The sequence below is a fragment of the Nelusetta ayraudi genome, unplaced genomic scaffold, assembly GCF_046127955.1.
Source record: "Nelusetta ayraudi isolate G7.1 ecotype Tasmania unplaced genomic scaffold, CSIRO-AGI_Nayr_v1 ptg000063l, whole genome shotgun sequence".
In the NCBI taxonomy this organism is placed as follows: domain Eukaryota; kingdom Metazoa; phylum Chordata; class Actinopteri; order Tetraodontiformes; family Monacanthidae; genus Nelusetta; species Nelusetta ayraudi.
This window is the reverse complement of record NW_027466113.1, coordinates 3,999,017-4,011,737: the sequence shown is the minus strand read 5'-3', so window position 1 is coordinate 4,011,737 and position 12,721 is coordinate 3,999,017. Positions and strand designations below refer to the sequence as shown.

Here is a 12,721-nt window from a genome sequence, read left to right as displayed (position 1 = left end):
GTGGGAAGCTGCCATGTGTCAGCAAGAGCACTCGGCGTGTTTTGTGTGTGCGTGCGTGCACGTGTGTGCACGTGTGTGCGCGCATGAATCCCAACACAGCACGCTCTTCAAAGCACTTAAATCTGAGAGCAAATTATCGGTAAAGCACACTCTCAGCTAAAAGTCGCACGCAATGCTCCAGCCTTCGCTCAGCCTGGTCAGGAAAAAAAAAAATTGAGGAAAAGCGTTTGATGGAAACAAAAAGACAAAGAGCCCTGAACACGCTTGGCACTAAACTATATGCAATAGAAAAGTTTCGCCCTGGAAGCGAAAACTACAAGAAGCATCAGCTCCCCGGGTTTCCTTATAAAATGTGACTTGTGACCTTTTCAAAGTTGGGAAATTTGATCTTTAATCGTGACGCCCCCATCAGGTCAATCAGTTAAAATTCTCATGAGATCTTTGTCAACACGGATCATCACTCAGAATGGCTCATGAGCTCTGACAGATGCACACAGCTGGAGCCTGAGCAGATCTTTCCTGCACTGGGGGAGAAAAGGAGAAAATCAAAGAGGAACCTTGAGAAACGAAGAAGAAGAAGAAGAAGAAGAAGGAGAAGAAGAAGGAGAAGAAGAAGAAAAACACATTGCCAGAGCAGCTTTTCAAATGCTGCTGCTACTTAACAAATTCATAAAAAGACTTTAATGAAAGCTCCTCCTTCACAAATTTCATCATGGTGCAGATCCACATATCAGTGTTTGATTTCCTCCCAGATGGCTCTCAACCGTGATTACAAATTCTGTTTTGCCGTCACTCCTATCAGCGCTCGCTCGGCACAATGTTTAATATTTAAAGCGACTGTTGCACGTCCGCTTTTTCGTTTTCTGTGCTCAACTCTGCTCTCTCTCTCTTGTCTCTGCTTCCTTACCTCCCAGTGATGCTGATGGACACAACAGAGTCTACCTCAGAGCTGGGCTGGACCACCTATCCGGACACGGGGGTAAGCAGGAAGCTCGGTGGCACAGCACACTCAACCTGCCTGTGCACGACGCGAAATCCTGCCGAATCTGTCACGATGGCTAAGATGGCAAATTAAAGTTGTTGACAAGGGCGCGCGTCTGCAACTTGAAATACTTGCTTGTCACTGGAGAACAAGTAGATATTAATCACGTTTTACTCTGAACCCCACCCCCACCCCAAAAAGGAATCATCAATTTGCTTTAAGGCAAATAAATGTGGCGGATTGAAACATGAATTAGTCTCTCTGGATTTCATGATTGATGAGGATTGTGTGTGCAATTATGATGGCAGTTTAATTTCTCAAGCTGTACATTAATCAAAAGGCACAGCGGAGACCATGAACACGGATGTAGTTATACTTCATCCTAATGATAGGGACTGAAAAAAAAAAAAGTGAAAGAGGAATTTCTGGCTGCCACAAAACTTAAATTCACAGTTATTGGACTTTGAGGTTGCACTTTGCTCTGTGATGTCAGCTCACACGTCTAAGCTCCTTAAGTCTTAAGGTTTGCGTGCACACCGGATGCGTCATGAAAAAATGACACCAAAGTGTGAAAGGTTGAGTTCAGCAGTCACCACACAAGCCACGAGTTGAATTTGTCTGGAGCCTATCCCAGCTGTCATAGGGCAAAGGCAGGGTGACACCCTGGACAAGTCGCCAGCTCATCGCAGGGCAAGGGTTGTTTTAGTTCTGCAAAAATAAACTGATGCCCAATGAGCAATTTCATCATAACCAGTTATAATATTAATATTATTGTATTACAAATAACTATAAATTAATCTGTTTTTATAATAATAATTAGATAGTAAAACACAATGCGAGAAAGAGGGTATATTAATTATTCTCGTCTGTTTAAGCACATTACAATCAAACACTTGTTTATATTATTGATTATTGTAGTTGGCACAATTTTCCAGGTTACATTCATTGCATGTAATCAAAGAAAAATAGCTACTATTGCAATACTATTGCAGTTCTGGCCTGCAACCAATTACATTGCTGATTACTACAACATACCAGCGTCATGATTATGAATAATTTTATACTGAAAACTGAGGTATACGATCAGCAGTATCACTTGGCACACTGGCTGTACGACCTTCAGCAGGTGGCACACAGCGCTGTGAGCCAGCAGCGTCTCATGACCCCCGCCTTGCCTGCGAGACCACCCCGAGGGTGGAAATTCTCCGTCCCATTGATGGACACTGTGTGTCTTCATCTGTGAGCTGATTGCAGTGATTGAAGCATAGATCTCCCATTCTTGAGCTACTTTTTTTTGTTAGGTTGTAACATTGCCTTGAGCTGTGTGTGTGTGTGTGTGTGTGTGTGTGTGTGTGTGTGTGTGTGTGTGTGTGTGTGTGTGTGTGTGTGGTGGGGGTTGGTGGGATTGGTGGGGGTCCTCAGAAGGAGGGTGGTGGTGAGCTTAATGTAGGAGTTCATGTGTGTGTACTTGCGTGACAGTGGCGGGGTCAAACACAGGGTCAGTTAAATTCATCCATCTGTGAGTGATTGCGGTTCACCTCGAATATGTCTCCTAATTGCACACATGCATCAGCGTTAATGTCGCAGCGCTGCAGATAATCAGTCAGGCCGTGTGAGAAAGTGCGCGACAGCTCTTGGGTTACGCTGCAAAGTTACTCCATCACTACAGAAACAATATACATTGGAGACATTAATTAACCGTATGTCCAAATAAGCTGAATATAATGTGGTGGGCGGGAAAATAAAAGTAGCCCAAGGATACGTTTAAACTTTTAGTGCTCTGGAAAATAAATTACCGGTGTGTTCTAAATGGCATGGGTCCACTAATATTTTTTTTTTTAAATAAAAATATCTCTGTTTATATTCTAATGCTGTAAATTAATGATGTGGTATACAAGGCTCAATGTAGTTGTTAAGGAAAGTGACAATGACTTAATTGATTACCTCTAACTACTTTAAAAGAATGGCGGAGTGCAAATAGAACGGTAAACGCGATCGTTTTGATCCCACATGACGTTACGTGACAATGCCGAACTGAAACGTATCGAATTCGGAACATGTTAGCTCTCTTGCTAATAGCAATGTTAGCTAGCATGCCAGCACAGTCCCACTGACACCAAGGTGGCGTTGGGTCGAGGGTGTCTGCTGTCCGCTGGTAACACATTCTGCTTTTGACTGTTTATTGAGTGAGTGGACACACACACACACACACACACACACACACACACACACACACGGCGAGAAAGTTCTCGGCGTGATTTATCAACTCAAAATATTAGCATGCGATCTGAAAAGCACTACGTAAGTCAACTCCGGTGGCCGTGTTTCTATTTAATGAAAGCATCTGGCAAACATCCGCGCTCACATCAAGCCTTTTATCTTCCCGCACACCGAACGTTAAGCTGTTATGTGCTGCCATTATCACCCAGCATCCACCTTAAAGGCATAATATGCACCGTGTCTGATTAACGAGCGCCGCCGTGTTTGAGGAATTTGCGGTTGCTGTTAACAGTGGGCCACCCATTTGTGGGATTTTTTTTTTTTTTTTCGTGCGTGCGTGCGTGCGTGTGTGTGTGTGTGAGAGAGAGAGCGAGAGACCAAGTCAAGCATTCTCACATCATTTTTTTTCATGGTCTATGGATGAGAAGTGCTTTTGAGATGGAGATATGGTTATTTGACCTGGGGCGTGAAGCTGCACGAACTAGAAAGAAGGACTAAGAGAGGCGGAGGATGGGAGGGGGGCGGGGGTGTTGTGTGTGCGCACGTGTTTTTATCGTGCTTGCGCATACATGTGCATTTTTTAACCCCTCACGCACCCCCCCACCCCCTTTTTCATTCCTTCTCCTCGAGGGTTTTTCCTCCTCCTGCTTCTCGCTGCCACATGTGCTGCTCCTCTTCCTGCTGCTTTCTTTGTCTCCGCCTCTCTCCATCCCCTTCATCTTTCCTCCCGGTGCCCCTTTTGCACACCCGGGGCTGCCGGGTCACCGCTTGTTTTTCTCCCTCTCATACTGAACCCCCACCTCCCTCCAAACGTGTCACAACTTCCTACTGTAGCCTGTTTTTCTCCTGCTTTCCTCCTAATCACACTGTCGCTGTGCACCATTTGTGACCTTGAGTGTGCACATGTACGTCCCAGGCCGTGGCCCCCGTGCACTCCCTGCACTCCCTGCCCTCCCTGCGCTCCCTGCCCTCCGTACCCTCGCTGCTCTCTGTCACTGGAGAGAGTGCTCTCTGGCATTTCGCTTCAGATTAGATCACCAAGATGAGTCGTCCTGGTTTTCTTCTTCTTCTTCTTCTTCTTCTTCTTCTTCTTCTTCTCCTGCTTCTCGCCCCTCTTCCTCCTGCACCTGCCCCCATCTTTTCTTTTTGCCCGTGCTTAGCCTCATAAATGAGACGAGGTACAGAAGGGCATCGCACGCGACACCACACATGGATACCTTGGCGGGGGCCTTTTCTATTAACCCCGACGGCCCCACAGTGTCAGCCGCTACACTGCGGACGCTCCTCGCCGCAGCCAACCACAAACATTCTCTCTCCAGCGGTTCCGTGTATTTCCCTACGACCTCCGACCCCGGCGGCGGAAGCGGCACACTCCCAGAGGGTGATGAAAACCGGGGCCTTTCACCCCATCAGGGCGGCAGCGGCTCGCACTTCACACTCTCTCTGCCGGTCTTGTCCGCCCCTCTGATGTTGTCATTACTCCAATTTGACCGAATTTAAATCCACCGTCTGTCTGTCTGTCTGTCTGTCTCTCTCTGTCCTGCACAAAGGTTTTTGTTGCCACAGGCTGTTAGTGCTGCGTGGAGGATGTGGACATACATTACCATACAAAAATACAGAAATACACACGCACACACATGCCAAATGCACCCATTTGGGGTGCCAGGATCTTTTGTCCTCCTCACTATTGTTGCGAGGAGAATAATGACGATGTGGCCAGACACACACAATTCCCCTGTGTGTCAGGAGCAAAAAAAAGGTCCTGCTTGTCACTCACGGCTACACGCATGTAAAGCAGAACCCCTTCGTCCTTTGAGGACGGCCCTTCCTCTATAATTGGTGAAACTAAGCCCAAGCAGCCCCGCTGCAATTTACATTTTGACTCACGTGGAGAGTTCTCATTCAGAGCCGCGGCTCCTCCGCCAGCTCGCGTCCAATTCCGTTTTTGCGCCGCGCCCCCCCCCCCCCCCCCCTCCCGAGTCTGTCCGACCAAAAAAAAAAAAATTGAAATGAAAATCTGCACGTTTTATTACACAACAGCTGCCATGAGTTAGACACACAAGTGTCCGCCACCCGTCACATGAGAGCCGAACGCCCGCGAGTGCCAAAGGAGTGCAAGTGGACCACATGTCACATAAAACTGAGTCTGCGCTATTATACTACGCGAGAAAACTGCGATGATGTGACAAAATGAAATTGAAACTGTTCTTATATTTAGACTTCTTGATCGAACCGCGTGCCGTCAACAAAACAATTTGTGGCTAAAGCTGGAAAAAAAGGCCTTAGCTACAAAAACTGCGACCAGCATCAAGTCTTGCTGTTCAAATAATGATGTGTTTTTCCATGTGCTACTATAGTCTTTTTTTTTTTTACCTCTGCAGTATGCAGTGAAATATTTCACCTTTGGTTTTCATTCACCAGACTGAACCCTGCGGTATGTCTCTCTGTGCCTTTTCCTCACCCTTCCATTGAGGATTTCAACCCTCTGCAGTCCTCTGACAGCCTCACTGACCGCTAAAGACACTTGTTTCCCCTGCAGTGTCGCAGATGAAATGTGTTGTGTGCCCTGTATATTGCAGGGTGTTTAATTAACAGCTTGTAGATGATCGATTAGTTAATTAGATGCGGGGAAAGTCGTGTGGATCAAGGGCATGCCGATGACCTACATACATGGCACTTTTCAAACGGTGGCCCCAGTGCCAGTGTGCTGTTTAGAGAAGGAATTATGCTTTTGCAGAAGGAATATCAACAGCGTGAGGGGAAAGTAAAGGCCTCCTTACAAGGGACGGCCAATCTCCCTTGTGTTTACCCTGCGGAATGTAAACCCCGGCATGTAGAGGCTCCTGGCGTCCGTCCATCTCTGTGTGTACTACATGTGCCCTTTCCGTCTCTCCCAGTGGGACGAGGTCAGCGTCCTGGATGACAAGGGGAAGCTCATACGGACCTTCGAGGTCTGCAACGTCAACCAGAACCAGCGGGTGCAGGACAACTGGCTGGCCACGCCCTTCCTGTACCGCCTCTCGGCCCCGCGGGTCTTCGTCACGCTGCGCTTCTCGGTGCGCGACTGCGCCAGCCTGCGGTCGCCGTCGCCCACCTGCCGGGAGACGCTGACCCTGTACTACAAGCAGGCCGACAGCCAGAGGGAGCTGGAGAGGACCTGGCAAGCCGAGGTGAGAGCTGCTGCGAAGATCGGCTGTTTGTTTGGATGATGATAACTCACTGCTGAAAACAAGCCACACACATGTGGAAGACTTGAGAGAAAGAATCACCATCTGGCACCGAAAGGATTAGAAGCGCACAATTAAAGTCCCGTATTGTGCACAGTTGACTTTTCCAGTGTGCTCTGACAATAATCTGAGACCAAGCTGCTCTTGACCGCCAAAGACATTATAAAAGCTCCTCCTTTGCTTCTGTCACTTGCTGTGGATCCATGTAGTTCTTGACCTTTGTGATGTCACAAAGGGCCCTCATACCGCTCCAGGCCAGGGTGGTCCGACAAAACGAGAAAGCTGCAAATTAGGTAAACAGATGAGTAAATATGAAGTGCAGCGGTGTTATCGGATAGTTTTTTGTGCTTGATGCGTCCGCTCAGAGTCCAAGATGAGAAATAATGATCTGATTTTTTATGAGGAATATTCTCATAGATAGAGAGACACTTGGCTGGACTTGGTTAATGAGATCAGACAAGACAGTCGGTCTAAAGAAAAAATCCAACAAGGACAGGACAAACATCCCTCAGACGAACTAAAACAGCCTGTCTAAGTGGAAAGATCCAGGTACTTGACAGGATCACACGTCCCCCGAGAGCAGCAGTAGAGAGTTACAGCACGGCTGCGTTCCCGGCCTCGTGCCGCACTGTGCAGCCAGAGAGGGAGAGGAAAAAAAAAAAAAAAAAGGTCAGCTGAAAGCAGATATGTCCTCCGAAATTCTGAATTTCTCAAAGGATTACCAAGGGGGTTTCATAGTTTGCAGTCCAAGGTTCTAGCAGCTGCCGACTGGGATCTGCATGAAACCAAAGTTAGCTCAGCCCTGCGGTAATGTAATAATGCTTGTCTGACATATTTATGTAACACAAGACAAACTGGATTAACACGCAACTGCGTGGCTGGAGGATTAGTGACGTCTTGATGAACTCGTCAAACAAGAGCAACTGCTGATGTTAAAGCAACAACAAAATGCTACAAATCTCCTAATTAGCCAGTGGTCAACTACAGGTTAATTTGCTGTAGCAGACTTTACAAATTAACACAAGAGTTAAATTACGTTCCAACAAAACAAACCTCCAAGTGCAATACTCCGTGTTTGTCTCTGCTTTGTCATTCATTTGTCTCCTCAGCGCCCCCTCAGGCTGGTGGGTGAAATGCAGTCATCTTTCATGTGAGAATAAAACCATGACAGCATGAAAAGCCAGTTTAAACACCTCTTTGGCCTCTTTCTCAGTTACTTACTGGTGCAAAAATGTACCGGGGAAATTGCATTTTAAAGGTGTGAAAATCTAGCCTGCGCCGTGCAGCATCTCGAAACGAAGCATTTGAAGTGTGTCGGGGTTAAAGCGGGAGCAGTGATTGAGTTTTTTTTTTTTTTATGTGAGCGTCTAGATTTCATTTTCTCTTCTTTCTTTTTTTCCTTGATGCCTTTGCGAGCTGCTGCCACGGCTGAGCCGACAGCTATAATTTCATTCACAGTGGGACCTTATTTGTATAGATGAACGTGTTTCCCCCTAAAGAGAAGTGAGACTGTAAAGAAAAATGCAAATCAAAGCTTGATGAGGACTCAGACTAGAGTCACAGAAGAGCAGGAAGCAGTGCGGCGCTTAAAAGTCTTTACCGGGATCTTGAGCACAAACTCCCCACTGAGGACTGCGAGCATCTGTACTGCTCTTGGTAAACTCCTCTGAATTTTACATGTGCTTGGGGAGTGAAAAGATGCAGCACATCACATCACATCACATGGCCTCTTATTGCTTTTGATTTCTTGCTCTGTGCATTTTCCAAGGTTTAACTCATCACCCGACCTTGTGGGGCCAGTGATTAGGAACGTTTTAATGGATACTTTCAATCTCTTCTCAGATAACAGGTTAAGATGATGTAGTTCTATTACCAGACTTTAAGAATTAACAGTAGAGTTAAATTACAACTGACCAAAATAGACAATTACAACACTATCCCACTATTTAGCCTCGTTCGAACCAGCCAGCCAAAATCCAATTTTTAGCCCATCCAGATTGAAACCGGATGGCTCTTTTGCAGTCTGAACAGTCACAAATCACACGAAATCCGATTTTTGCAAAACGGATTGAAACCACCTTCGGGAGGGAGTTTCAAAATGGCATTTGGACAGATGCGTCTCAGTGTGAATGGCTCCAAACACAAAGATGGATTTTGACTGTCCGTGACGTCACTCTACGCAACGCAAGACCCAATGCGCCACCAGAGAGCGCCATTTCAGGTGCGGAGCTGTAACGTAATGGAGCAGACAGAAGAAGTAGAAAACAGCAGTGCCCGGACAGAGGAGGAAACTCATTGGCTCATCAATCTGTGGGGAGATACTGTTGCTCCATTCAAGCCGAGCTCCAGGGCATGTATCGTAACAAGTGCCGCTGTCGCAATTATATGACGTCACACGCTACACGCTACGCTGGACACGCACCGAACGGCGCGTCCGCTCCGACGTCCTGTCAGATTGGTCAGTAATGTGGCCCAGTCTGAACAGAGCCAGATCCCATTGGGAACCTTGCTAAAAACAGTGTGAACAGTCAGCCCTAAAAATGGGATTTGAGAAGGAATCTGATTTGTCTGTCTAAGTGTGCTTAGGGGAGAAATATACAGCAAAAGTGTCTTCCATCACATCACATGGCCTCTTATTTTTGAGATTGCTTGTTCTGTGCATTTTTTTTTTTACTTTTAACCCCTTCAGCTGACCTCAATCAAGCACAATTTGTTTTTGGCTTTTTCGCTCATTTTTTGCATTCTTGTCGTCTGTGCTCTCCCACCCCCGATGCAGCCGTCCAGCACGGAGAGGGAAAGCAGGGAGGGATGGGTGAAGATCGACACCATAGCAGCTGATAAAAGTTTCTCCAAGGTGGAGCCCAGTTCGCCCCACCAGTACCAGCCCAACAGATACAGCCGGGTCAACATCAAGACGCGCAGCTTCGCCCCGCTGACGCGCAAAGGGTGCGGCCTGCTGCGTTTCCCCCACTTTGCTGCGTTTGCTTTTTAACTTTGGATCCTCCCGTTTTAACACCCAAATCTCTGCTGTCCAGCTTTGTCCTGGCCATCGTCGACAGCGGCGCCTGCGTCTCCCTCATGGGCGTGTCCATCTTCTACCGCCAGTGCCCGGCCACCAGCCTCTACTTGGCGTCGTACCCGGCCACGCCCTCTGGGGCGGAGCCCACCGCCCTGGTTCCCGTGACGGGGACGTGCGTCCCCCACAGCAAGGCACAGGGGGGCGCCCCTCCTCGCATGCACTGCAACGCCGAGGGCGAGTGGATGGTCCCGGTCGGAGGGTGTGTCTGCGACGAGGGCTACGAGCAGAACGTGAACGGGTCCGCCTGCCTGGGTAAGAAAGATGGCAGAGTTCATCAGGGGGTTCAAAGGTCCGGTGTGAGATCTGTCCGGGGTCTTACGGCAACTCTATCAGGACAAACTACATCACGGTCGAACAGATAGATAAACAGATAAGTGGATGGATGGATGCATAGATAGATAGATGGATAGATAGAATGTGATTATATCTGTCTATACATCTATCTGTCCATCTATATGTCTTTCATTAATTTGTTTGTTTGTTCGTTCCACCGCAATGTAGTTTGTTATAGTAGAGTTGCCATATGTGCCATGCTATGTATTTATGTGTAGTATGGTAAGATTTTACCAATATAAAAATCATAAATCAAGCCAGATTTTACACATTGGACCTATGTGTAAAGCATAGCAAACACAAACCAATTGCAGGGCAGGAACGGCAGCAAGCAAAGCCAAATCATATTCAAATCATGTTGGCGACACACCTGTGTGCACACTGCCTGAATAATTCCTGAGCATCAGGCACCAGCCTCACTCGATGACTTGGTGCAATACAGTCCATTTAAATACAGTAAAGTAGATAATGGCAAGGAACAGCATATGGGCGTGATGGTCTTCATACCTCCAACATGAGACTCGTCTCATCCCACTGGCTTCATCTGGTGAACAGCGCAGTCAGTCTGTGCAGGTTCAACCGGCATCCGCTGAACCAAAACTGATGTTCTGCTTCCATTTACTGAAACTTATTGAACATTTAGAATAGTCAATAATGTTCAATCAAAAAAAAAAAACAACAGCAGCTTTATTGCATTACAACTGAGGTTGCCTGGTGTTAATCCGCCATGGAAATAGCAGTCCCAACCTTCTTGCTCACTGCTGCACCTGCACCACGTGTTAGCATCTGAAACTCTCGCCCATGTACACTTCGAGGTTTTTTTTTTCTCCTCTGGGTTCTCTGCTGTTGGATCAATACTGGAAGAAGCTCCCGCCACCTTGATACGCAGCTGTGTTTGATGTGGGGAGCAGGAAGGTGGGGAAGCAGCAGCGTCACACGGTCAGCTGGGGGCAAGCCAGACGGAAGCAACTGGGATTTTTTTTTTTTTTTTCTTTTTAAACGAAATCCTCTTCAAGGCCGTTGCTGAAAAGTCACCCTGGGGAGGAAAGTAGTGGCGGGAGAGAGAATCGCACCTCCGAACAGCTGAGGGAGTGAGAGTCAGCAAAAATAAATAAATAAAAAATAAATAAAGTGAGTGGTGGTGGGAGGGGGTGGGGGGTGGAGTAAAAAAGAAAAAAAAAAAAAAGGAAAAGACAGAACAGAAAACAATTTGAGAGATGCCCAGTGGAAGAGGAAGAGATCCGGGTAGAGAGCAGGAGGAGGGAGGGCAGGGAGCACATCGTGACACATTTAGGTCATGGCGACGTAATGGCCACTCGTCTGTGAACAAGTGACAGAAACCGCAGGGGGAGGGGGGGGAGGGCGGGCGGGTGGAGGCAGGGTAAGGCAGGGGGAGGAGGGGGAGGGGAGACACGGATGGGAGGGAGGGAGGGAGAATGAAAGATCCGAGGATGCAAGTTAACGACTTTAAGGAAGTGAAGGCAAACTCCGGAGCGGGCGACACACACACACACACACACACACACAGTGCGATCGTGGGTGGTGACACCGTGAGGCCGATGTTGGAACTGCGCAGGTCACAACAGCAGCAAAGTACCACACGGTTACTATTAAACCCTGACGCTGGTAATTGTTGGCCTTCTTCACACGGTGGTGGTGGTGGGGTCACTGGGGAGGGCGGGGGGGGGGCGCTGGGGGGCTCTGGAGGGTCCGACCGAGTCCGACACAATTAACTGTGCAACGCTGCCCAGTGGGCTGTGAAATGCGCTCAACCTCTTTCAGTTTTGTTTTTTTTGTGTGTGCGTTTGTGTGTGTGTGTGTGTGTGTGTGTGTGTGTGTGTGGGCTCGGCCACGTCCCAGTCGTGTTTGTCTGCGCCTGATTGATATTTACTGACAAATCTCCCCTCAGAAGTGCTCTGCTGCCGAGCCAGAGGCCTCCGCCGTTCCACCCGCCAACGATCCGACACGCTGCCGCTGCCCACGCTGCTCCCGTCTTTTTTTTTATTGTTCCGACTCCCAATACGATTACGGGTTTGCTGATCACTTTGCCGGCTAATGATGTGGCGTGGTCACATTGTCGTTCCCCGGGTAACGCTGATATCGGCGGCAGATGGCCGCCGTCGTCGGGGATTATTAACGTTCGCTCGTCGCTCGGCTTCCTTCGCTGGAGCCGCTTCCTCGTTGGCTGCTACTTTGAAATGAGAACAGAGGACGCTGTTCACGCGCGTCGTCGAACGGCGGCGCAACTGCTCGGCAGAACTGTTGCTCATTGTTATTCGGCCGCCGTCGCGAGAGAATTGGAACAGTCTTTTCAGAAGCCCGACTTTCCTTATGTTTTATTCAGATCCAAATGTCGTGCTTTCGCTGCTTTAATGCAATTTAGATCAGCAGAAGGAAATCCTCTTTAGCACTGCGTGATGTGATGTTGGAGTGGATTTTCCTCTAATTCTTCTAAAGCGACTGGATATATGGAGACATGATTTTTATGGCTCAAGATGTCAATTCGAAGACGGTTACATTATCCTTTGGAGTTAAAACATGAACCCATCACTGAACTTGTTTTTCTTCCTGAAATTGCTAGTAGAATGATCTTTTTTTTGTAAAACCCCAAGATGACCGATGCAATAATTAAATTCATTGAATAAGGATATTTCTTTTGATAAAAATGAAAATTTGAATCAAATTCTATTTTTGTTTTAATTTTTTTACATGTTTTGAGACCCAATTTCAAGCGACAAAACACACCCCAACATACAGGCACCATAAAGTCGTATCACCTAAATCCATAAATAAGATATTTCTAAATTTAAACATGTTCATTAAATCCAATTAAACTTCGATATTTGTTGCAGAACAACCATCGCATTATTTCATGTGTTA

General features: G+C 47.4%; 1 protein-coding gene across 1 annotated transcript in view; it reads left to right on the top strand.

Moving 5' to 3' along the window:
• Nucleotides 1-12,721, top strand: part of ephb6 (eph receptor B6) — a 38,617-nt gene that overhangs the window by 12,064 nt on the left and 13,832 nt on the right. The window contains exons 2-5 of the mRNA XM_076041129.1: nt 915-979; nt 6,100-6,372; nt 9,206-9,375; nt 9,465-9,760. Of these exons, the coding sequence (XP_075897244.1) occupies nt 915-979; nt 6,100-6,372; nt 9,206-9,375; nt 9,465-9,760 (804 nt within the window). The remainder of the gene's footprint in view (nt 1-914; nt 980-6,099; nt 6,373-9,205; nt 9,376-9,464; nt 9,761-12,721) is intronic.